Source organism: Salvelinus sp. IW2-2015, linkage group LG15, assembly GCF_002910315.2.
Source record: "Salvelinus sp. IW2-2015 linkage group LG15, ASM291031v2, whole genome shotgun sequence".
NCBI lineage: Eukaryota > Metazoa > Chordata > Actinopteri > Salmoniformes > Salmonidae > Salvelinus > Salvelinus sp. IW2-2015.
In genome coordinates this window covers 33,873,515-33,899,457 of record NC_036855.1, presented here as the reverse complement: position 1 = coordinate 33,899,457, position 25,943 = coordinate 33,873,515, and the positions used below count along the sequence as shown (strand labels likewise).

The 25,943-nt window shown below is 45.4% G+C and overlaps 1 protein-coding gene across 2 annotated transcripts in view; it reads left to right on the top strand.

Moving 5' to 3' along the window:
• aopep (aminopeptidase O (putative)) overlaps window positions 1-25,943 on the top strand; it is a 111,743-nt gene that overhangs the window by 22,557 nt on the left and 63,243 nt on the right. For both annotated transcript variants that reach the window (XR_002878689.2, XM_024001931.2), the window contains exon 6: window positions 18,294-18,528. Coding sequence is in view for 1 of the 2 variants with exons in the window: in XM_024001931.2 (XP_023857699.1) it covers window positions 18,294-18,528 (235 nt within the window). In the remaining variant the exon portion in view is untranslated. The remainder of the gene's footprint in view (window positions 1-18,293; window positions 18,529-25,943) is intronic.

Here is a 25,943-nt window from a genome sequence, read left to right as displayed (position 1 = left end):
TCAATGCAAATAGTCTGGTTAGGCATTTGATTAACAGTTCAGCAGTCTTATGGCTAGAAGCTATTAAGGAGCCTTTTGGTCCCAGACTTACTGCTTGCCATGCAGTAGCAGAGAGAATATTCTATGACTTGGATCGCTGAAGTCTATGACAATATTTTGGGCCTTCGTCTGACACACCGCCTGGTATAGATGTCCTGGATGGCAGGAAGCGCGGCCCCAGTGATGACCTGTGCTGTACGCACTACCCTCTGTAGCGCATTGTAGTCGGATGCTGAGCAGTTGCCATTCCAAGCGGTGATGCAACCAGTCAGGATGCTCTCGATGGTGCAGCTGTAGAACATTGAGGATCTGAGGACCGATGCCAAATCTTTTCAGCCTGCTCAGGGGGAATAGGCATTGCTGTCGTGCCCTCTTCACGATTGTCTTGGTGTGTTTGGACCATGATTTGTCAGAGCGTATATGGCGTTGTGTGGGCAAGCGGTTTGCTGATGTCAACGTTGTGAACAGAGTGCCCCATGGTGGCGTAGGGGTTATGGTAGCAGGCATAAGCTACGGACAAAATTGGATTTTATCAATGGCAATTTGAATGCAAAGAGATACTGGGACGAGATCCTGAGGCCCAGTGTCGTGCCATTCATCCGCCGCCATCACATGTTTCAGCATGATAATGCACAGCCCCATGTCGCAAGGATCTGTACACAAATCCTGGAAACTGAAAATGTCCCAGTTCTTCCATGGCCTGCATACTCACCACACGTCACCCATTGAGCATGTTTGGGATGATCTGGATCGACTTGCACGACAGTTCCAGTTCCATCCAATATTCAACAACTTCGCACAGTCATTGAAGAGGAGTGGGACAACATTCCACAGGCCACAATCAACAGCCTGATCAACTCTATGTGAAGGAGATGTGTCGCGCTGCATGAGACAAATGGTGGTCACACCAGATACTGAGTGGTTGTCTGATCCACGCCCCTACCTCTTTTTTAAGTTCTGTGACCAGATGCATAACTGTATTCCCAATCATGCGAAATTCATAGATTAGGACCTAATTCATTTATTTCAATTGACTGATTTTCTTATATGAACTAATTCAGTCAAATCTTTAAAATTGTGCATGTTACGTTTATATTTTTGTTCTGTGTAGTGTAGCAGGTTCAAGGGTGTGGGGTTTCCACGTCACCAAGTTCAATAACCAAACACGAACAAGGAGCACAACTAGAATGCAAATGGGGAGTTTATTAGGGAGTTCTGCACACTGGGGAAAAGGGGGGAATTCACCAACCATTTCACAGTCCACAATCTGTTCTCGTTGTCCGTTCCGTTCTCCAGGGGTAATCCTAAAACTTTGGTCCTCATCCAAACCGAGTCGGTACACAGTGGGGTAATCGGACAGTCCAAGTCACAACATGTAATCACACAGATATTTCTCTCTTCTCACACTCTTCATAACACACGCTTCCCTGTCCGTTCTCTGCCMCTTTGTGCAGGGCGCTTCCTCTTTTATCCCCAAGTACTCCCTGGCTTAATGAGCCACAGGCTCGCCTCATTGGGGCAGGAAGTCCATATAATGCTCGGGGGTGAAACCAGAGGGCTGCAAGATATCCCTTCAATAACCACTCACCTCACCCTGCCACACCGGGAGGGAGTGGCGGTCCAGCTCCCTAGAGCATCTCTCCTGGAGAGGGCATTGGCATTTCCATGGGCTGCACCTGATCTGTGGGAGAGAAGGGAGAGAGTCCTGTTGACGCTTGGGGCACTTCTCAGATCGAGAACATCAGGTAGGGTAGCAGCTGATCACAATTCTTTCCGTCCGCCTCCATCACCTTCTTTAGCATCTGCTTCAGGTTTCGATTGAATCTTTCCACCAACCCATCGGTCTGTGGGTGATACCCCGAGGTGTGCAACTGGGTTATTTTCATTAGTTTGCATAGATCCTTCATGATTCGCGACATGAACAGGGTGTCCTGGTCGGTCAATATCTCGTCGGGATGTTTACTCAGGAAAACAGCATGACTAACTCACGTGCAATTCCCTTGGTGGCCATGGTGCGCAGGGGAATGGCTTCCGGGTACCTGGTGGCATAATCCAGAACCACTAGGATATATTGCTGCCCTCGGTTGCTCTTGGGTAGAGGTCCCACTAGGTCCATTGCGATCCTGCTGAAAGGGAGGGAATTAAGGGGCTGCGAAAGTGGGGGTTTGGCGCTACGGGCAACTGGGGCAGTAATCTTCCACTCTCTCTTGACCCCCGGCCCGTAAATCATGCATTAATCCTGACCACGGTCTTCTCCACCCCTAGGTGAGCCCCAGAAGGTGTGAATGCGCCAACTGCAGGACAGATGGTACAAAGGGACGTGGCACCAACTCCATACATTCGTCCTTCTTCTTCACAACCTGATACAGCAACTTCTTTATAGAAAAATGGGGGTAGATGATTTGACTTACCCCCTCCATGGGCTTTCCGTCCAACAAGGTCACCTGCTGGAGAGCGCTGGCCAAGTTGGGATCCTCCAGTTGGGCCGTGCCGAACCGGCCCGCTAGAGAGGCGGGCTCTGGCGCCACCTCATGGTGCATCGGGAACATGTCTTCCAGACTCGCCACCTCTCCCTCCAGTCTTGCTCACCCTCCGAGAGGGGTTCTGTTGAAACCTGGGGGTCCATTTCCTGGAATCCACATATCTGGGCATCCCTCCTGATGTCCCTCCCACCTCTCCAGCTTCCTCCTCACTTCTGGTTCCCCACATCTCCGGACATACTGGTCCACAGTTGGCAGAACGTCGGGAAATCCCTCCCGATAAGGACCGGCACAGGCAGGTTCAGGATGACTCCCACTGGCCCCGTGTGATGTCCCTTTGTGGTCTGTAGGTGGAGGAGTGTGGTAGGGTAGTCCTTGGTCTTACCGTGAATGCATGTGATGACCACGGTGTCAGCCAGGTTCGTGGTCTGGGCGATGTCAGGGTCACCATACTCCCGGAGTCCACAAGTGCCGTGGTGTCCTTTCCGTTGGCTCTTACTGGGGTGACGGGAAGGACCACTCTCCTGAGCCCAGCATGCCATCAGCAAGCCACAGGGCCGCCCGGTGGCTACCTCACTGGCTGAGGCCGAAGGCATTGGGACATCACGGTTTGGACAGTTCCAGGCGATGTGTCCCGGCTCGCCACACTCGTAGCATTTCCTGCGGTCCAGGAAGGGGCGTTGTCTCGGGGAGCTGGCTGTTGGTGGCCCCCCCATCCTTGGCCGGGGTCCCGGCATGGTCCTGCGCCCTTTTTTGCTCCTTCGGGCGAGTGGATGTTCGCTGGTTGTTCGCTGCACAGGACCTCCAATGTTGTCCTTCCACCAGTTCCACCAGCTGATCTGCGCTTCGCGGGTTAACTTGGCTTGCTAATTTTTTTGCTTCGAAGAGAGAGAGCGTAGAAATGTATCTATGACCACTTTCGATGGGTGTGAGCATCAGTGTTTTAGCAGTTAGCCAGCTCTTGGCCAGCCTAATTAGATCATGCATTTGCGATCGGGGAGATGCTGTAGGATCATACGCCCAATCATGGAATCTTTGTGCCCTGTTAATCAGGGTGTAACTATACCGGCGCAGGATTTCCTTTTTCAGCCCCTCGTAATGCGTCGCCTGGTCAGCCATCAGATCCTGATAGGTCTTCTGTGCCGCACCTGACAGGAAGGATGCTAGCAGGCTGGCCCATTGCTCATGGGGCCATTTCTCCCGAGCCGCCGTCCTCTCGAAGGCTTGGAGGTAAGCCTCGATGTCGTCAGCCTCTGTCAGCTTCAGTATAAACCTACTGGGTTTGGGACAAGAGACTGCGGCGCCTGCCGCATTGCCGGCCTGGGCGGCTGTCAGCTGGCTGAGTTCAGCTCGCAGGAGAGCGGTCTGCTAACTCTGTTCCTCCAGCAGCTCCCGATGCATAGCCTGCTGGGCTATGTTCGCCTCCACCACCTGTTTCACCAATGCTTCCATTGTGCTCTGTCCCTGTTTAGTTATTGAGCCTGGTTTGGGTTGCCCGCATTCTCCACCACATGTAGCAGGTTCAAGGGTGTGGGGTTTCAATGTCACTAAGTTCAATAACCAAACACGTACAAGGAGCACAACTAGAATGCAAATGGGGAGTGTATTAGGGAGTTTTGCACACTGGGGAAAAGGGGGGAATTCACTAACCATTTCACAGTCCACAATCCATTCTCATTGTCTGTTCCGTTCTCCAGGGATAATCCTAAAACTCGGGTCCTCAACCAAACCGGTACACAGTGGGGTAATCAGACAGTCCAGGTCACAACAGGTAATCACACAGCTATTTCTCTCTCTTCTCACACTTCATAACACACTCTTCCCACTCCATTCTCTGCCCCCCTTTGTGCAGGCCGCCTCCGCTTTGTCCCCAAGTACTCCCTGGCTTAATGAGCGACAGGCTCGCCTCGTTGGGGCAGGAAGTCCATATAAGGCTCAGGGGTGGAGCCGTGAGCTGCAATGTATCTCCCTTCAATAACCACTCCCCTTACCTCTCCCTGCCGTCTGCCACAGTAGTTTCAATCTATATGGCTGTAGTCCGGTGCCTTATTGCAAAAGCAACCCACTCAGTCAATGGCAGTCAATGGCTCAGTGTTCCAAAACTGTTCACCTGTTTCTACGTCAAGCAAGGTGTTTTTATGGTGCACGTTTAGCACAGCAGCATATAATCAATGTTATTTTTTTGCATTTCCTTCTTGCTCCAGTGTTAGGAATACAGGAGTGATGTCAGCGTAAATGTGTCAACGTGTTTGAGGTGATGGCAGCTGCATAGGCTATTCTGGTTGAGCTGTGGAGACATGCTCTCTTTGTCCGTCGCTGTTGTAATCTACTGGGAAACCAAAATGTTATCAAACTGGAGATCTAAACGATGATGGAGAATCCTCCTGGTTTATCGACCCCACCACTCGCCATCGTACAGAACTAGTCCCCGGCTGCGCCTCACAAAAGGACAGTTTTAAATACGGCAATTACGTTGTACGTTTCATTGCGACGTGCATATTGTATCTAGATACAATACTTTGCAAAAGTATCTTGTATTTTATTTTGATGTATTGGTCTGTTGGGTATCTTGTATTTGTATTAAGATACTTTTAGATGTATCTTATGACAATCTCTGCATGCATGTACACACACACACACACACATAAACACATACATACACACAGCGTATAGAGATCCAGACACCCCCCACAGAGAGAGGGTCACTTTAATACCTCCTTCTCGTTATGTGGGGACCTAAAATGTAGTTCCATTCAAAATKGTATTTTCCCTAACCCCTTACATTAACCCTAACCTTAACCCGTAACCTAAACCTAACTCCTAACCCTCAACCTAACCACTTACCCTCATTGTGACGCTAACCCTAAACCTAACCCCTAAGCTTAAAATAGGAAGACATTTCCTTGTTTTACTTTGTGGGGACTTTTTAGGTCTGCACTCACGAACACAAACACACACACACACTCACACACACAAACTCTGCTGCTGCTTCCTGATGAAAATGTCTTGTGTCTGTATGACATAGTGTAGATGAATGTGGAGGCGTTAACTGTTCTGTATCACTTCTCTTCAATTTATTTATTGATATCTAACAGATTTATCATAACACACACATGACTCAGCTCTGTCCCTGTTTGACTTTGGAATGACCTAATGCAGGTCCGTGTGCCTGTGTGTGTGTACGTATGCTACTATGTGTGTGTGCGGGCATACACTTTTTGTGCGTGTGTGTGTGTGTACGCCTGTGTGTGTCTCTGTGTGTGTGTACGCCCATAATCTCCCCATCACGTCGGGCCACATCACCATGTTCCAATGGGGAGTTTCAGGAAGGGCACGGCATTTCCCCCGCTCTTTGAAGCGGCTGGCTGTGTGTCCCTCAGCAGCCCTTTCAGAAGCAGCAGGACATAGCAGGAATACTCGGCTCGCCACGTGGGCAAATAAGGATATTTCTCCCGGCAGGGAAATCTGGTGGTTTCCACAGTTTTTAGACGGAAATGACCCAAGGACTTGAAATAGGGTATTATTCTGGACTGGTTTATTCTCCCTCACATAGCAGAGAGGGTATTGATAGTGCATTTGGATGACGCACAGTTTTAAAACAATAGTCTGGTAACGTGCTTAGTAGTGTGCTTGGATGACATCAGACATATCATAGAGAGATATTGTGTTATTTATTTGACACGACATAATAGATTTCTGAGATGTATTATCACATTGCATGTCAGAATGAATCTTCTATTCATATGAATCTTCTAATAAATCGACTATATAGTGAGTGCTGTCCTATTCATTGTTGATGGACTACATGTAGAACCCGTTTTCTGTTCTGTAGAGAAGCAAAATAACTTTGGAATGAGCACATCGTTTGCTATTTGTTTTTGCCTGATACATCAGGATGCTTTCTGACTGGAACAGCCAGCCTTTTATCAAACCCAACAGTCTTTTGTCATCATTTTCCCCTTAGGTTGTGGCTGATCCTCACATACAGGATACATTTGAATAGATTAAGATTCATTAAAGTGCCCTTATATCGTTTGGTTGTTTTCTCGATGGAGGCAGACCCCCCCCCCCCCCCCCCCCATTTTCAGTGCTAGATGGCGGGCACTGATACGCTCATTCGCAGCATGTCATCTCTCTCTCTCTCTCTCCCTCTCAGCACGTCAGCTCACACAGAGCCCCTGCCAACTCCCTCAATCACAACTATTATCCCAATTAGAACAACACTAAAATAGCACACAACGAACGGCTTACTGCACAAGCAATTACTTTGTTCTCAAGATGTATTATTTTCTATTCAGAGAGAGTTTGACCTGAGGTTGTCTCTCCTGCCTCAGTGTGAATGGGTTCTAATGGATAGGGAAGCGAGAAGGTTAACCTATCTGGGAGGGAATCGGTGATATACGGAGAACTACAGTAGAGACGACACCTGGAAGACACCTGATTTAACAAATATGTAAAGAATTAGCAGGTTGTTAAAAGGCCATATCCACGGCCTCACCGGCTGAGCTAGGTGGTAATATACCTGTCAGATACACTAGGCCTGAGTTATGTCCACCTCCTGACCTCTGTGAGGGGTCGTTGAGGAAGATTTTCAGCTTGACTTCAGACCGCTGCATAGTTTATGGGCTTCAGGAAGTAAGGTTGGCCATTGGTACCCGTAAGGAAGAAGTGGAGAGTACAGCTTCTGTCCTGAAGCAGTTTAGTTCACTAGCTGAGCTGTCTGTCACAGGCTGGGGTTATTTTTTCGCTCAACCCACTTAACCCTGGGTTGAGTACAGAAGACATGGTCCATGTTTGTTCAGTTAATATAACAATGTGTACTCTGTGTTGTTAGTGGTGGATGGGGAGTTTATTGGAGGAGTTGATAACAGACTCTTTTTCCGTCCAAAAACACAACTCCGTGGGTGGAAACAATGATGATATGACAATGTCATGATGTCCTCACGTTAGTTGGTGGGACCAGGACACCCCATAGCACCCCCATGGCACTCCCACAGCACCCTAACCTCTCAGTGTGACCAATGTTATGTGTTAATGATGTTTAACTCCACATTGAACGTCATGTGACCAGAGCTGACAGGACTGGTTGGTGCAGTGAGACGTGAGATTGACCATGAGAGGGGGTGCGAGGCAGGGATAGCATAGACGGGTTGGTTGTTTAGCAACAAAACTGACGCGTGCTCAGCTATGGGGGAAAATATACAGGGTTGGCTTTGATTGTTGTCAACGTGTAAGCTATATTTAATCTCCAGTGTTTATTGAAAACATAAATCCATTTGCACAATGAGCACTTGTTGTCTCTCAAATACATTGTTGCAGTTGTTGGTTAGCTATTTTAGCCGTATTAGCATTGACGTGAAATCTGTCAAAACGCCTCAAAACAAGACGTGGTATCAAGAGCAAGACGAAACGAGCTGAGACGAGCAGAGTCACAACAACACGCTGACTTCTGCCCCGTGGAAGCGTGCACATCGTTTCCCTGACGTTGTCGGCTAACCCAGCTAAAGGGGAAGAGAGAAAGAGGAGAGGGGCGGGGGAGAGAAAGGGGGAAGATGAGGAAAGCTCATGGGTTGGTGAGAAAAGGGGAGAGATAGAGAGATAGAGGGCTGAGGAGGGGAAGACGGAGCGGAATCCCATGTGATGTGGTCACAGTGTGGGAGACAGATGTGAGGCATTAGGAATGTGTCTCAACCCTAATAGGCCAAAAGAAGGAGAGTTCGTGGTAGAGAGAGAGAGAGAGAAGGGAGAGTTTTTCCTCGCCTTATTGTCACTCTCTGTCTTATGGTCTCCTTTATTCTCTCCCTCTTTCTCTTTCTGTCCTTCCCTCGCTCTCCCTCTCCTCCCCTCTCTTTCTCTCAGTGGATTTCCGTCCTTTCTTCTCCCCTCTCCAAAGTAAGGTGGTCGGTAACTCTAGAAGTGTGCGACAGAGAGCGTCTCTTTCAGACCGAGGGACTTTGTCACCAAAGACAGCTGTTAATCAAATAGTCAAGGATGAGCTAGCTCTTTCTCCACGTCTTAAGTGGACTCCTCTCTCCTGTACGCACACAATAGAACCTGCCGATTGGAGGAAGGCTCTGCATGCCTGCACCTGGGGGTAAAGGCAGGAATGTCCAGACACACTGTAGTAATTGCTAAACGACTAGACTTCTCTCTCCGGTTCTTTTTTCTAGGGCCTTATTCCACTTTAATGCATTTTCTGCCCTTCTTCTCACTCCTCCTGTAGTTGAATTCCACCCCTCTTCACTTCAAAAGTATTCTTGGTTGTTTAATGAAGATAGCAGGGTCCAATTTCGAAAGTGTGTTGTTATTACTAGAACATTCCTCCCCTGGTTATCTGGGGCCTCCACTTCCTTGCTCTCGATCTGTTGTATAGGTTTTACCGTCCGTCCCCGCAAGGTTCTCAGCACTCGAGTGCCTGCTTTTAACCCTTACTCTGCCACAAAATGCTATGCTGTTTTCGAATGAAACAGAATGACTTGCTCTTGTTGAAGCTTTCAGAATCGAATTGAATTGACACACGATAAGTCGTAGCAGATGTGAAAAAGAAGTGAGCGCGCTGAACAATTGAAAAGGTTGTTTTTAAACACTGATCAGAAGTATAGTGTGGAAGATAGAGTAATACCCGCTCAGTGTTTCTGCTCCCGCCACAAGTGATCCTTAATAAAGATTTTCTCAGTGTTCACTGACATGCTCTTTGGTCTGAAACAAGGCTTKGTTGGCAGTACACGAGTGGTCGGTAACATAGTGCCAGATTCCCAAGCCATAAAGCTGCGTCTTCATTCTCTCTCTGATGAATGGTTAACTAATGTTCCCGCTGGTCAGCCACAGCGAGATGGGCAGGGTCGAGTTATTTGTCGTCGTCATATTCTCACCAGATGATGGTCAGATATGGTATTGCTTTCTTCGGGAGGAATACTCTGCCTCTGAACGAGGCGATACAAACAATGGATGCAGACCGCGTTAAAATCACACGAGCGGATGAAATAAGCGGAATTTCATAGTGAGATTGTCTCTTTTCCATCCAGACCGTGTTTTGATTAAATCACCCAACTTTCAGGTGAGAAGCTACAGTTGAAGCTACACCACCAGCTGTAGGCCGATGTTCAGCAGACCCAGTGATATAGTATACATTATCTACACTATTTATGCAATGTATTGCCCCATCTTTGGCTGTGGTGTCTGAAGAGTGACATTGTATTGCCTTTTCAACCGTCTAATCTGTAATATAAAGGAGCTGGCAGCAGCTGCCATCTGCCCTGTGTTTAACAGTAACACTGGCACACTGTACCATAACTCTGGATTAACAGCCTTTGCAAGACAGGCCTGTCGCTGCACACCCATTCCACTGACTAATGGATGAGTCCAGTGCACCCATTCCATTAGGTGATGGATGGGCTCATTGTGTGGTGAGGGGATGTTTATGCAGTATCTTTTTTATGACAGGCTCTTTGAGACTGAGGATGGTAGGTAATTTCATTAGTCTGGGTAGAGCCAGACATCTTAACGTCGGAACGAGATATTTCAAACCCAGCGCTGTGTAATGTTCAGTACAAATTGTCTCGATGGGTCGGGCTTTGCCTGCAGTCTGAGGGAAAGTAGCAGGGTTTTCAGTTTTATACTGCACAGGTTGTCAAATCTCAGAGTTTGGCTGTTCTGTCTGTGTATACATACATCTGTACGTGGGTTATTGAGTATTGACACATCTGTAGCTTATGTATGTGATTTACAGATGTTTAAATTTGTTGTTATAATAATGTTGGTAGCAACATGTGAAAATCATTGTGGAAATCTGTTACAGCTCAAGTCGACTACAAGACCTACAATGCAATGCTCGTGATCGCGTGCTTCGCAGAGTAGAGTCTGACGTTCGCAACGGCACCATGCAATGCACCCTGGACTGAAGAGGCAGATAAATAGGGAAAATATGGCGGGCCCTCTGTTAAATTACACATTTCCCGAGGTAGGAATATTGCAAAAATAGGATCAGTGGCTCAATCGAGAGAAAACAACCTCCCGCGTTATGACACTGGCCTAGAAGATCTCGCGATTGAAAAACCATCATCCTATTAACGGGAATGGCAAGGGCTCAGATACACGTGAAAACATGAAATAGCCCCGGGGATCGATAGAACATCGCTCAAAGACGCACAAATACGATATAACATTCAAAATGGTTGCATCTTTCCCTTTGACACCAATGAGTCTTATCAACCARATGACTCCCATTATTGTCTGTAACGTCGATCTAACTGGCTGTTCACACCAATGCACCGGTGTTGGATTTGAATAGCGTTGATAATTACCCGTGGGTTTTTCTGACCACATGATCTTACAAGGAAAAACTCTAAGGCCTTGACTTTTTCTTTTCAGGTCACATGGTGTGTTTGTGTGTGTGTGTGTGTCCAGTGCACTGTGGTGCATGCGTCTTTGTGTGTGTGCATGTGTTCTCTCTAACACCATAGAGCTCTAGTCAGGTGTTTCCTGTATTTTGATCAGCTGGAGGTGGGACAGGAGATTCCTGTCTGATTACTTCAACATCTCTGACACACTACTAAATGTACATTCCTCAGCCGTGACGTCGTGGTTCTGGACCTTTGAGGACGTGACTGGACTCTTACCTACCGTCAACACAACGGATTGAATAAACATCTGCTTTTCGCTTCAGAACCTAGACCAGCCTAGACTCTCTCTCTCTGTGTGTGTCTATTCTGTAGTATTTTGAAAGGCAGCAGGCCTCTGAAATGCTAATGGKGAGCAATCGAGTTAACAGGCAGAGAAAGCGGGTCACACTGATACATAACACACAATGTCTGCGTGGCTTCTCCTCTGCTGTTCTCCATAGTGTGTGTGTGTCTGTGTGTTGTAATATACTTGCGCGGACCAGAAATCCAAGAATAGTAAATCAAGGAGAGTTCAGACATTTGGACAGCCCTTAGAAGGAAAAAGGCTTAGGGTTCGGGTTTAGAGTTAGAATTGCGGTTAATGTTAGGGGTTAGGGAAAATAGGATTCTTTAATGGGAATCAATTGTTGTTCGCCCCAAAAAAGTCCTCACAAGTCTAGTAATACACGACTGTGTGTTGTTTTTCTGTAGTCCATATGGATCCTATTGCTCTGATCTGTTATGCTCTGGGTATCAGCAGCATGTATACATACCAGCTCAGTTAGAGCCAGCTGTGTGTGTGTGCAACTGTGGGTCTGTGTGGGTGGGTGGGTGGTGGTGAGGTAGGATGGGCTGACTGAGTGTGTGTGTGTCTGTCTGGTTTTGTGTGTGTTGTTGTGTGTATGTATGTGTGTATATGCTGGGTCAACACCACAGAATGTGACTGTCTCCTCATTGGTAATGGCGCCTGATATCTGCAGTGATAAGTATTTTCAGGATGTGATGCGAGCCCTGCATGTGAGTGGCCCTACATGGAGTGGCATTTGGCCGTGCCTCTGGGCCAGCCTGGGAACAGAACACAGCACAGCAGCACACAACTGATCGTCAGCCAGGCTGGAATGCCAGACATTTGAAGTCAGACTTGTTAAAAAAGGACGGAGGGTAGGAGATTGGTCAAATAGTCTCCTGTGTCGAAGATAAGCCCACAGACTCAGAGCAGGGAGAAAAACCAACAGACAACACTTCCCGCAAGCCAACATTAGTGATGAGTTCTTTCTTATTGAGACCGGGGACCTCAAAGGTGGTGTGTGTGTGTGTGTGTGTGTGTGTGTGTGTGTGTGTGTGTGTGTGTGTGTGGTGTGTGTGTGTGTGTGTGTGTGTGTGTGTGTGTGTGAGAGCGTGTGTGTGTGGCACTCTTCAGGGAGGAGAAAGAGGAAGTCAAATTGCCTCTTGGGGCAGTCCGAGTTTCAGTCGGTGACACACACACCCACCCAGACACACTCTCTCCGTCTCTGTATCTGTCTCTTTCTCTCTGTAAATGGGTGGTGGTGGGATGTCATTACAGAGCCGTGATAGGACCTGATGCATAATGCATCCAGCCGTCCTGCTGCTGAGGAGCAAGTGGCCTCTGGTCAGGATGGAGGGATGAATTATGGATGGAGGAGCACCGTTCACTGGTTTTGCACTAAATCTGGATCTTCCCCGAACACCTCTTACTTTTAGCCAGAGTTGTCTTCTGTGGCATAAAGTTACAGTTTACAGACCAAAAGGCTCAGGTGTTGATAACAGTGTATCAGGCCTTCTGCTCGCTTCTTGACAGTGAAATTCTTTATGACTATACACACTGCTTTACTCACTCAGGGTTCTTCTTTATTTTTACTATTTTCTACATTGTAGAATAATAGTGAAGACATCAAAACTATGAAATAACACATATGGAATCATGTAGTCACCAAAAAGTGTTAAACAAATTCAAAATATATTTTATATTCTTCAAAGTAGCCACCCTTTGCCTTGATGACAGCTTTGCACACTCTTGGCATTCTCTCAACCAGCTTCATGAGGAATGCTTTTCCAAACAGTCTTGAAGGAGTTCCCACATATGCTGAGCACTTGTTGGCTGTTTTTCCTCACTCTGCCGGTCCAACTCATCCCAAACCATCTCAATTGCGTTGAGGTCGGGTGATTGTGGAGGCCAGGTCATCTGATGCAGCACTCCATCACTCTCCTTGGTCAAATAGCCCTTACACAGCCTTGAGGTGTGTTTTAGGTCATTGTCCTGTTGAAAAACAAGTGATAATTCCACTAAGCACAAACCAGATGGGATGGAGTATCACTGCAGAATGCTGTGGTACAGTAGCTATGCTGGTTAAGTGGCTGCCTTGAATTCTAAATAAATCACTGACAGTGTCACCAGCAAAGCACCCCTACACCATCACACCTCCTCCTCCATGCTTCACGGTGGAAACCATACATCTCACGAAGACACGGCGGTTGGAACCAAAAATCTCCAATTTGGACCAGTCTAATGTCCATTGCTCGTGTTTCTTGGCCTAAGCAAGTCTTCTTATTATTGGTGTATAAGGCACTGCATCTCAGTGCTAGAGGTGTCACTACAGACCCTGGTTCGAGTCCAGGCTGTATCACAACCGGCCGTGATTGGGAGTCCCACAGGGAGGCGCACAATTGGCCCAGCGTCGTCTGGGTTAGAGTTTGGCTGGGGTCATTGTAAATAGGAATTTGTTCCTAACTGACTTGCCTAGTTATATAAAGGGAAAAAAATAATAGTAGTGGTTTCTTTGCAGCAATTCGACCATGAATGCCTGATTCACACAGTCTCCTCTGAACAGTTGATGTTGAGATGTGTTTGTTACTTGAACTCTGTGAAATATTTATTTGGGCTGCAATTTCTGAGGCTGGTAACTCTAATGAACTTGTACTCTGCACTAGAGGTAATTCTGGGTCTTTCTTTCCTGTGGCGGTTCCTCATGAGAGCCAGTTTCATCGTAGCGCGACTGCACTTGAAGAAACTTTMAAAGTTCTTGAAGTTTTCCGGATTGACTGACCTTCATGTCCTAAAGTAATGATGGACTGTCGTTTCTCTTTTCTTATTTGAACAGTTCTTGCCATAATATGGATTTGGTCTTTTACCAAATAGGGCTATCTTCTGTATACCACCYCTACCTTGTCACAACACAACTGATTGGCTCAAACGCATTAAGAAGGAAAGAAATTCCACAAATTAACTTTGAACAAGGCACACCTGTTAATTGAAATGCATTCCAGGTGACTACCTCATGAATCTGGTTGAGAGAATGCCAAGAGTGTGCAAAGCTGTCATCAAGGCAAAGGGTGACTATAAGGGTGGCTACTTTGAAGAATCTCAAGTGGGTTACTACATGATTCCATATGTGTTATTTCATAGTTTTGATGTCTTCACTATTATTCTACAATGTAGAAAATAGTAAAAATAAAKAAAAACCCTGGAATGAGTAGATGTGTCCAAACTTTTGACTGGTACTGTACTTGGTGGGCTACAAAAATGTCCCAAAGCATTAGATCGAGTGCAATAAAATGATGCAACACAGCGTCAAACTAGAGCATCAAATTTAACTAGACTTAATATCCAATACCATGCAGGTCACTCCGAGTCAGTAGGTGACATGTCCTAGTAGTCACCGACGGACAAGTCAGGGTGTGTGTATGTGTGTGTGTGTATCGCGGGGGTATGAAAGTTGCTGTTGTTGCATGCCACCGCCGCTGGTGGGACGACTATGTTTGTCACCGCTCTGACGGATTCAACCTCCCTCCCTAAGAGCATGTGCAGGCACCATCCCTGAAAGACGTTCTTTGTTGTACAAACACACATCCACTGCAGGAAAAGCAACAACAAAAGGCCCGCTTATCCAATTGTGGCGAACAAGATTAGGGCAGAAATACACTCATAAAGCTAGCATCTTAGCAGCTGCTGTTACTAGCCATCTGCAGCTACTAGCCACCAAGGTAAACAACAAAACACAGCTACTTGTTGAACTAGATGTATTTCAGATTTTTGCGAGGATGCTAAACATTGACCTTCATAATAGAGGGTGTTATTACWCACAGACCACACGTATAGTAGATTCCCTGTCTCCTATCTGATAAATGTGTTAATAATCCCTGGGAAATTACGTTGTTTTTTTTTGAGGAACAGTAAGACTGTGTGTGTGTGTGTTGTGTATCCTCTCTCCCTCTCCAGTGACAGATTTTGACTTCCTCTTCAATAAGTTGTGTGATATATCCTTTCCACCCTGTGTCTACACACACTGATTTCCCACATAATCCACTTAGCTTGCTCAATAATTGGGTTATGGAAAGGAAAATAAGGATTGTGTCTTTCAGTGTTTCTGAGCGCTTGTTCTTCTATCATAGAAAGTAGTCCCTCCTCATGAACCCTTGAAGCAGAACTCACGTTTAACATAGATATCATAGGTAGGACTGGGAGGTTTTCCTGCTCCCAAATAGTGCCCTTCTTTTGACCTAGGTCCATTTGGGCTCTGGTCAAAGTAGTGTAGTATATAGGGTATAGGGTGTCATTTGGGATGAACACATGGTCCTAACCGTAGCACAGAAATAGAATGGGGAATTCTGCTGATTCTAGGTCAGKGCTAGATCAATGTCATATGGTGGGTCACACCTTTTATAACTGGGTCAGGAAACATTTAGGTGTGTCCCAGGGATTACGATTGTAATCTGTCTACTGGTATGTTTGTTTTGAGGAGAACCGTGGTTTTCTAAGTCCCGAGTTTCCAGCAGGTGAACAGTAGAAGTGTATAGAGTTCTCGAGCGTCTGAATGGATCGCCGGGCCCCTGTTATATGAGCAGGGAAAGAGAAGCCTATTCATTTGCACCTCTCTGAAGCCTCTCCCATTCTTCTGCTGTTSTCTGTGTGAAAAATAGGCTGCCTCTCACGCACACCAGCCTCAGGCCCTCGGGGTAGGGTAGGGGTGTTATTTAAGATGGGAARAAGTTGGTCCAGGAAAGGTTTGCAGCCGTGACCCTGGTTGTCAGCCATGACAAATTAGACCATTTCTACCTCACTGTTCAAAAGGAGTCACATGATTTATGTCACAACTCTCTGATGAAGCTATTCTGTTGTCGGTATATCTTCTGTGTATGCGTGCGTGCGTGTGCGTGTGTGTGTGTGTGTGTTGACAGAATGGTTATAGTAAGTGTATTGTGAACCCTGCATGAATTCTATTCAAATGCACACAATAACGCTTGCTATTCACCCATTTATTTCAATTGATTATTACATGGACTTGAATGTCTGTGGCACTTAATATTATGTTACACATCACCTAAGAAATGATATGGCGACACGGGTCAGTACACAGTAATAGCCTATGAAATACTTGCTACCTAAATGTCTTACAAGGGGCACCATACATTGATTTGTTATTGTATGGGAGAGCTAGGACTAACAGTAGACACACATATATATCAGATAACAGAACACTACACAAATGGGAGCTGTGCTGCAGCACGACCAAGGCTGTTTACTGTTTGTTTTACTGTCATCGCGTGTAACCAGAGAAACTTTCCACACCCCTCATCAAACCTAACATTTACCGTTGATTGGGGGAAAAAGACAACTCTCTTAATGTGGGTTATTTTGTCAGCCACAAATAATGGTCTGAAGGGAAGAACGTCATCTAAATCAGAGCTCGGACTACTAACCCGGTCTCACATTTGTTAAGCATTACGCTGGAATGCAGGGGAGCTGCCTTCATAGAAACCACTGTCTGTTCTTCTCCCCTTTCCTCAACTCTGATTGGCTCAGAGCTTTGATGAGAGGTTCTTATTGGTGGGCAGTGTTGATACGACTGTATCCAGTTTGCTGAGCAGTGTGTGTACACGGAGCTGTCTATTCCTAAAGGGACGTTTAAGGTATTCCTCTGGCAGAACAAACATCGCTGCGTTCCATTTCACCTGCATGGCTGAATGCATAGTGTATAGTGGTATGTACAACACACTCACACACACACACGGACAAACCTAAAGGGTCACGTCAGGAATTCCTCAGGCGGAGCGTAAACATATCTGCGTCTCATATCATCTATATGATAAACGTGTATTTAAAGTGCAGAACACAGTATGCCTGAACCTATCTGAGGGTCATACTCGACAAACATGACTTAATCCACTTCGCCACAATGTATTCTTGGGGTGAAGAGGAGGGTCCTCTATGAATGCCTCCCAAATCTCAGAGCCCTATGGGCCCTGGTCAAAAGTAGTGCGCTGTAAAGGGAAACGAGAGCCACTTGGGACGCGGCCTATAACTGCCTCCAAGCGACTGTAAAATCAAATGAAAAACATTGGACCTCCACCGTTTCCAGCAAAGTTGTTGGATCTGAAGTTTTTGGTTTATTTGCCTGCTAACCTTTTATTTGACTAGTTCAGTTGACTGGGAACACATTCTCATTTACAGCAATGACCTGAGAGTTTTCGCTTATGCAGTCAATGATAAGGTCAATGACGTGAAGCCTAAACCGAGGAAGACCAGAGTGCTTGGGTTCGTGGTAGGTGGTAGAGTGATGATACAGGCAAATGCTGGTTTAAATGTAATTAAAATGTACCTACGCTCCGAAGAGGGCTGTAAAGCCGAAACGTCTATGTACGCTATCCCTAATGCAGTAAAAAAAAAAAACATAGAATAATTAAGTAAGCTTTTTGCCACATATTTTTGAGTGCGAACCAATTAACCTCTTTGGTTCACCCAGACTGGATGATGACTGGAGTTTCTCTGCCAAACATGTTTCTGCAATGACATTATGGGTTATAAAGCAGAGGTGGAGACAGACAAGGAGAGGCTGTAGTCGAGGAGATGTCTCCCACATACAAACACAAACACATATGCAAGAAAACACACACACACACACACACACACACACACACACACACACAGTCGTCATGGCGTCGTTAGGGCTATGTCCTCCTCTGTAATCATAGGTTGGGTTCGTTCCTACCAATTGTTGATCTCTCTCCAGGGTAGCGGAGGTGTGTGTGTGTGTGTGTGTGTGTGTGTGTGTGTGTGTGTGTGTGTGTGTGTGTGTGTGTGTGTGTGTGTGTGTGTGTGTGTGTGTGTGTGTGTGTGTGTGTGTGTGCTGTCTCTTATACACATCTAGATGTGTATAAGAGACAGGTGTGTGTGTGTGTGTGTGTGTGTGTGTGTGTGTGTGCGTGCCCGGACGTGCATGCTAGGTTCGTGATTTTCAAGCATTCAGTGGGGTTTTCCTTGTTCTCTCTACATACATGATGTGTTTGCGCTTATACCTATCTTTTAGTTTCCTGCATGCCCGTGTTTATTCAGGTTTATTCATTCTTGCCTTTTCTCACCCCCCCCCCCCCGCAGCCCCCACATCATATTCCTGTCACAGAGTGTGCTGTGTGGAGAGAGAGAGGGAGACGGAGAGAGAGAGGGAGTTGGAGGAGAGCGGGGCCTGTCTCTGTGTGGGTCTCGTCTGTGCCATGAGCTGTCCCACTCGTGGTTTGGCCTGGCCATCGGGGCCCGGGACTGGACAGAGGAGTGGATCAGTGAGGGCTTTGCCACCTACCTGGAGGACATCATCTGGGCCCGGGCACAGCAGGTACTAGACTATCARCTCTACCTTGTCAAAACAGCTTCTGGACCAGACGGATGAGTTTACTCCCAGACACACACTGACCTAAGGTTTATGCGTTTCCCCCACCTCATGATTAAGGTTATGATTGGGGTAAAGTGAGCTGATCCTAGATCTGTGTTTAGGGGTAATGTCTACCCAGAGCTAGTCAAAGGGCAATAAGTGGATGGGTTGGACAGCTATGTGTTATTATGTTTGCTGCTATGGCAACCTGCAGATTAGTGAGGGCTTTGCTACATACTTTCAGGACCAACACGGGCCAGAGCACGGCAGGTATACTGGACTATACAGACCTATATAGAGGAGAGATGAGTCACAGCAGGATACTGGACAGCATCTTCARACAGTGTGTGATCACTGATGTCTTGGAACAAGGCTTTGAGAGTTTGAGGTTGGCGTTTCCGTCACACACAAAAAGAGCACAGATCTGTGCAAAACACACCGTAAAACTCATTACAGTCCGAAGCACAATTACATTTGAAGCCTTTCGTCAAAAGATGCGCGTTTATAAGGGGAATAATATTTCACCCGAGTCTTGTAATATGCGTGATGAAGGGGATGCACACGATCAACCGCAAGTCGCGGTATTTGGAACTGGCATAGAATAATATGCCTTTCCCATTCCTTTGAAGTATTAGGGTTATTCTGCTCACTGCCATTTGCTGGTGCAAAATGCCTCCCCGAATCTCCAAGGCATCACTTGAAAGGTGCAACGGATGAAAAGRAAAGAGAGGAAAGAAGAGAAAAGGGATGAAGTGGATTWGAGCTGACCCCATTTAGTCGACTGGTCCGTTGTTTGGTTGATAGGCTGTTGGTCGACCGAGATTTCTGTAATCGAGCAGTGGCAAAAAATAAATACAAAAAAATGAATAGAGGACAAGACACCTGTCTGATTTGCGCCTTTCTCAGTGGACTAATCCATTGTGGAGGCCGTGGGGGTGGCGCAGTCCATCAACTAAGTCATGTGCTGCTGAAATTGTATATGGTTAAGGACAATGGTGCAACACGCGGCCGCTGTCCGCGGTTCTGAAGCAACCGTGTGCTGTTGATTTGGCGTCTTTTCCTAGACCATGTTGCTATGTGCATACTAGCAAAGTCAACCAGCATATTGGTGTTGAGWACAATGCGGCGGAGGCAGCAGCAGAGTTAGGAGACGAGAAAACAGCCCTTGCCTTAATTGTCTAAGGAAGGTGAGGAGAGAGGACACCCCGACTTATTTAGGTCTATAATCAATAGCCTGACTGTTAAATGGGCCTGGCTTTATAAATCATCCGTATATATCTACAGAAATAAGACTGATCCTSCTTTTGTTGCCTGTTTGAGTGTTTGTTTAATAGCCTCACGCAACACAACATGTCGGATAATCTTTGCTATGCTGTAATAAAACCCTCTGGTATAATTTACAATGTATTTAGTGTTGTTTACACTGTTCCAAATTGTCTCAAAAATAATATGTATCATAATCATTTTTCTTGATCTCCTTCTTATTGTTATTATTGCTATTTGTATTATGATCATCATTATAATAATAAGTAATGTCATTATCATTAGTAGGCTTATTATMGCAGTGGTATAACCACCATTGAGCTGCAGGCCTAAGAGCACATCMTGTTTAGTCTTAATATCATAACTTAATTAGGCCTATATTGCAATACTTATATACAGTTGAAGTCGGAAGTTTACATACACCTTAGCCAAATACATTTAAACTCAGTTTTTCACCGCTCCTGACATTTAATCCTAGTAAAAATGCCCTTCTTAGGTCAGGTWGGATCACCACTTTATTTTAAGAATGTGAAATGTCAGAATAATAGTAGAGAGAATAATTTTTGTTTCAGCTTTTATTTCTTTCATCACATTCCCAGTGGGTCAGAAGTTTACATACACTCAGTTAGTTTTTGGTAGCATTGCCTTTAAATTGTTTAACTTGGGTCAAACGTTTCGGGTAGCCTTCCACAAGCTTACCACAATAAGTTGAGTGAATTTTGGCCCATTTTCTCCTGCCAGAGCTGGTGTAACTGAGTCAGGTTTGTAGGCCTCCTTGCTCGCACACGCTTTTTAAGTTCTGCCCACACATTTTCTATAGGATTGAGGCCAGGGATTTGTGATGGCCACTCCAATACCTTGACTTTGTTGTCCTTAAACAATTTTGCCACAACTTTGGAAGTATGCTTGGGGCCATTGTCCATTTGGAAGACCATTTGCGACCAAGCTTTAACATCCTGACTGATGTCTTGAGATGTTGCTTCAATATTCCACATAATTTACCTCCCTCATGATGCCATCTATTTTGTGAAGAGCACCAGTCCCTCCTGCTGCAATGCACCCCCACAACATGATACTGCCACCCCCGTGCTTCACAGTTGGGATGGTGTTCTTCGGCTTGCAAGCCTCCCCCTTTTCCCCCCAAACATAACGATGGTCATTATGGTCAACAGTTCTATTTTTGTTTCATCAGACCAGAGGACATTTCTCCAAAAAGTATGATATTTTTCCCCATGTGTTATTGCAAACCGTAGTCTGGCTTTTTTTATGGCGGTTTTGGAGCAGTGGCTTCTTCCTTGCTGAGCGGCATTTCAGGTTATGTCGATATAGGATCGTTTTACTGTGGATATAGATACTTTTGTACCTGTTTCCTCCAGCATTTTCACAAGGTCCTTTGCTGTTGTTCTGGGATTGATTGTCACTTTTCGCACCAAAGTACGTTCATCTCTAGGAGACTGAACGCGTCTCCTTCCTGAGCGGTATGGCGGCTGCGTGGTCCCATGGTGTTTATACTTGCGTACTATTGTTTGTACAGATGAACGTGGTACCTTCAGGCGTTCGGAATTGCTCCAAGGATGAACCAGACTTGTGGAGGTCTACAATTATTTTTCTGAGGTCTTGATTTCTTTTGATTTTCCCATGATGTCAAGAAAAGAGGCAGTGAGTTTGAAGGTCGGCCTTGAAATACATCCACAGGTACACTCCATTGACTCAAATGATGTCATGATCAGAAGCTTCTAAAGTCATGACATAATTTTCTGGAATTTTCCAAGCTGTTTAAAGGGACAGTCAACTTAGTGTATGTAAACTTCTGACCCACTGGAATTGTGATACAGTGAATTATAAGTGAAATAATCTGTCTGTAAACAATTGTTGGAAAAATTACTTGTGTCATGCACAAAGTAGATGTCCTAACCGACTTGCCAAAACTATAGTTTGTTATCAAGAAATTTGCGGAGTGGTTCTTAAGCCTAGGCGTCCCGCTAGCAGGACAACTTCCGGTGAAACTGGTGGGCGCGCAATTCAAATAAATAATCATAAACTTATGGATATTAAACATTTAGGAACATATAAGTGTCTTATATCGGTTGAAAGCTTAAGTTCTTGTTAATCTAACTGCACTGTCCGATTTTACAGTAGCTATTACAGCGAAAACATGCCATGCGATTGTTTGAGGACGGCACCTCACATCAAAATATTTTCCACCATCACAGGTTTCATAAATTCACAAATAGCGATTAAATATTCACTTACTTTTTGAAAATCTTCTTCTGATTTGTCATCCAAAGGGTCCCAGCTATAACATGTAGTTTCGTTTTGTTAGATAAAATCCTTCTTTATATCCCAAAAAGTCAGTTTAGTTGGCGCCATCGATTTGAGTAATCCACTCGTTCAACATGCAGAGAAAGGAATCCGAAAATCTACCCCTAAACTTTATTTCAACAAGTCAAAATAGATTTCTATTTACTCCTCAGATACCCTAAAATGTAATCAAACTATAATATTTCTCACGGAAAGAAGTATGTTCAATCGGAAATCGATTTTAGCAGGTGCTTCCTGTCTTCATTGCGTGCGCAAACACGAATTTCCAAGATTGTGTCCCCGTACTAAAATTGATATTTCTTATTCGTTTTGGAAGTTACAAGCCTGAAACCTTTAACATAGACTGCTGACACCMTGTGGARGCTATAGGAATTGCATCCAGGGAGCTAATTTTCAGTATGCCCTTATACTTGCCATTGTAAGATGATGGTCTCTCTCTCAAAAAAAATCTTCTTTGGATTTTCTCCTACCATATCTATTGTATTATATTCTCCTACATTATTTTAACAATTCTACAAACTTCAAAGTGTCTTCTTTCCAATGGTACCAATTATATGCATACCCTGGCTTCAGGGCCTGAGCAACAGGCAGTTTACTTTGGGCACATCATTCAGGCGGAAATTGAGAAAAAAGGAGCCCTAATTAATGACTCCAACCTAAGTGTATGTAAACTTCCGACTTCAACTGTAGGCTACTGTATCGATCAATCATTAATGTGTTCATCACACAGCATAGAGTCATTCATGATTTGAAATGCAATCAAGCATTTGTTATAAAAATAAAATAACAAAGCGACCCTTGAATAATTAGCGTAAACAATAAATAAACCGTTCTATTTCGACATTTGCATTTCTGAACGCATGCGACTGTTTTTAGTATTTTCTGTAATAAAGGCTTTACAACAGACTCTCTGGTACGCTTTTAATTTATTTTGTGTTGTTTACATTGTTCCAAATGGTCAGGAAAATTATATTATAATCTAACAGCACCTGTTTGGCACACATAATATGCACACAGCACTTGTTCCTTACCTTCTTTTTCTTGATCTCCAATATTTTCCACAATTAGTCAAATTTATTCCACACATCTGACTTCCCCTTTACCTCCTGAGCAACCAGTAAACATTCCCCCGTTTTGAGTTTGTCACGTCATCTGCATCTATTTTGTTGTCACATGTGTTACGGTGTTCAGAGTTTGTTATAAACAATTTATTGGTAATGTTTATCCTAAACAAATGAGGGATTTCRGTAACAAAACTTTTAGGTCAGAAATGGCTGTAATTATGTKGCAGCTTCAGCAACACGGACAGCGTGATCAACACTGTTGATKATCTSTGGTGGTCGCTGCAGCAGGGAGGAGAGAGAGAGACAATGGGTGCTAGTCACACAGTCACTCACTGTCAATTTTTTTTACACAGCGCAGCAAGTCTGAGCCTGGCTCGGTCATTTGTATGTCTTAATTATTTCCTCAAACAGAGAGCTTAAAGCATCAGACAATCTCGTTGCATATAGGATGTGTCTATATATGGAAAAATACACATTTTAAAATGTTGACCAATCGATTGGTTGAAARAACAGATGACTCTCGGTCGACCAAGATTTTCTTTAGTCCGGAACAGCCCTAAAGTGGATTGTTTTTAAGTACACACTCTTTTTTCCTCGCCATATACAATTACCCAACGTTGTTCTTCTCGTGTTTGTATCATCCAGAGCCATATACTATATACAGAGTAGTTTTGTAAAGTGATGGTTTCCGGCGCCGATAGAGATGGCCGCCTCGCTTCGCGTTCCTAGGAAACTATGCAGTATTTAGGTTTTTTATGTGTTATTTCTTACATTGTTACCCCAGAAATTCTTAGGTTTTATTACATACAGTCAGGAGGAACTATTGGATATAAGAGCAACGTCAACTCACCAACATTACGACCAGGAATACGACTTTCGCAAAGCGGATCCTCTGTTTGGTCCACCACCCAGAACAATGGATCGGATCCCAGCCGGCGACCCAAAACAACGGTGCCGCAGACGGAGCGGTCTTCTGGTCAGGCTCCGTAGACGGGCACATCGCGCACCACTCCCAAGCATACTACTCGCCAATGTCCAGTCTCTTGACAACAAGGTAGACGAAATCCGAGCAAGGTTTGCCTTCCAGAGAGACATCAGAGATTGTAGCGTTCTTTGTTTCACGAAAACATGGCTCACTCGGGATACGTCATCAGAGTCGGTACAGCCACCTGGCTTCTTCACGCATCGCGCCGACAGAAACAAACATCTCTCTGGTAAGAAGAAGGGCGGGGGTGTATGCCTTATGATTAACGAGACGTGGTGTGATCATAACAACATACAGGAACTCAAGTCCTTTTGTTCACCTGACTTAGAATTCCTTACAATCAAATGCCGACCCATTATCAACTACCAAGAGAAATTCCCCTTTCGAGATTCACCATATCACAGATAGTGTATATCCCCCAAGCAGACACATCGACGGCCCTGAAAGAACTTAATTTGACTCTATGGTACACTGGAAACACCTTTCCTGAGGTTGCATTTATTGGTGCTGGGGATTTGAAACAAGCTAATATGTAAAACAAGGGCTTCCTAATTTTATCAGCATATCGAATGCGCACCCGGTCTGGCAAAACCCTGGATCATTGTTATTCTAACTTCCGCCTCGCATATAAAGCCCTCCCCCGCCCTCCTTTCGGAAAATCTGACCACGACTCCATTTTGTTGCTCCCAGCCTATAGACAGAAACTAAAACAGGAAGCGCCCGTGCTCAGGACTGTTCAACGCTGATCCGACCAATCGGATTCCACGCTTCAAGATTGCTTCAATCACGTGGACTGGGATATGTTCGGGATAGCGTCGGACAATAACATTGATGAATACGCTGATTCGGTGAGCGAGTTTATTAGCAAGTGCATCGGTGATGCAGCGTCTATTAAAACATTCCCCAACCAGAAACCGTGGATTGATGGCAGCATTCGTGCAAAACTGAAAGGGCGAACCACTGCTTTTAATCAGGGCAAGGTGACCGGAAACATGACCGAATACAAACAGTGTAGCTATTCCCTCCGCAAGGCAATCAAACAAGCTAAGCGTCAGTATAGAGACAAAGTAGAGTCGCAATTCAACGGCTCAGACACAAGAGGTATGTGGCAGGGTCTACAGTCAATCACGGACTACAAAATAATAACCAGCCCCGTCGCGGACCACGATGTCTTGCTCCCAGACAAACGAAACAACTTATTTGCTCGCTTTGAGGACAATACAGTGCCACTGACACGGCCCGCTATCAAAACCTGCGGGCTCTCCTTCACTGCAGCCGACGTGAGTAAAATATTTAAACGTGTCAACCCTCGCAAGGCTGCCGGCCCAGACGGCATCCCCACCCACGTCCTCAGAGCATGCGCAGACCAGCTGGCTGGTGTGTTTACGGACATATTCAATCAATCCTTATCCCAGTCTGCTGTTCCCACATGCTTCAAGAGGGCCACCRTTGTTCCTGTTCCCAAGAAAGCGAAGGATACTGAGCTAAATGACTATCGCCCCATAGCACTCACTTCCGTCCTCATGAAGTGCTTTGAGAGACTAGTCAAGGACCATATCACCTCCACCCTACCTGACACCCTAGGCCCACTCCAATTTGCTTACCGCCCCAATAGGTCCACAGACGACGCAATCGCAATGACACTGCACATTGCCCTAACCCATCTGGACAAGAGGAATACCTATGTAAGAATGCTGTTCATCGACTACAGCTCAGCATTTAACACCATAGTACCCTCCAAACTC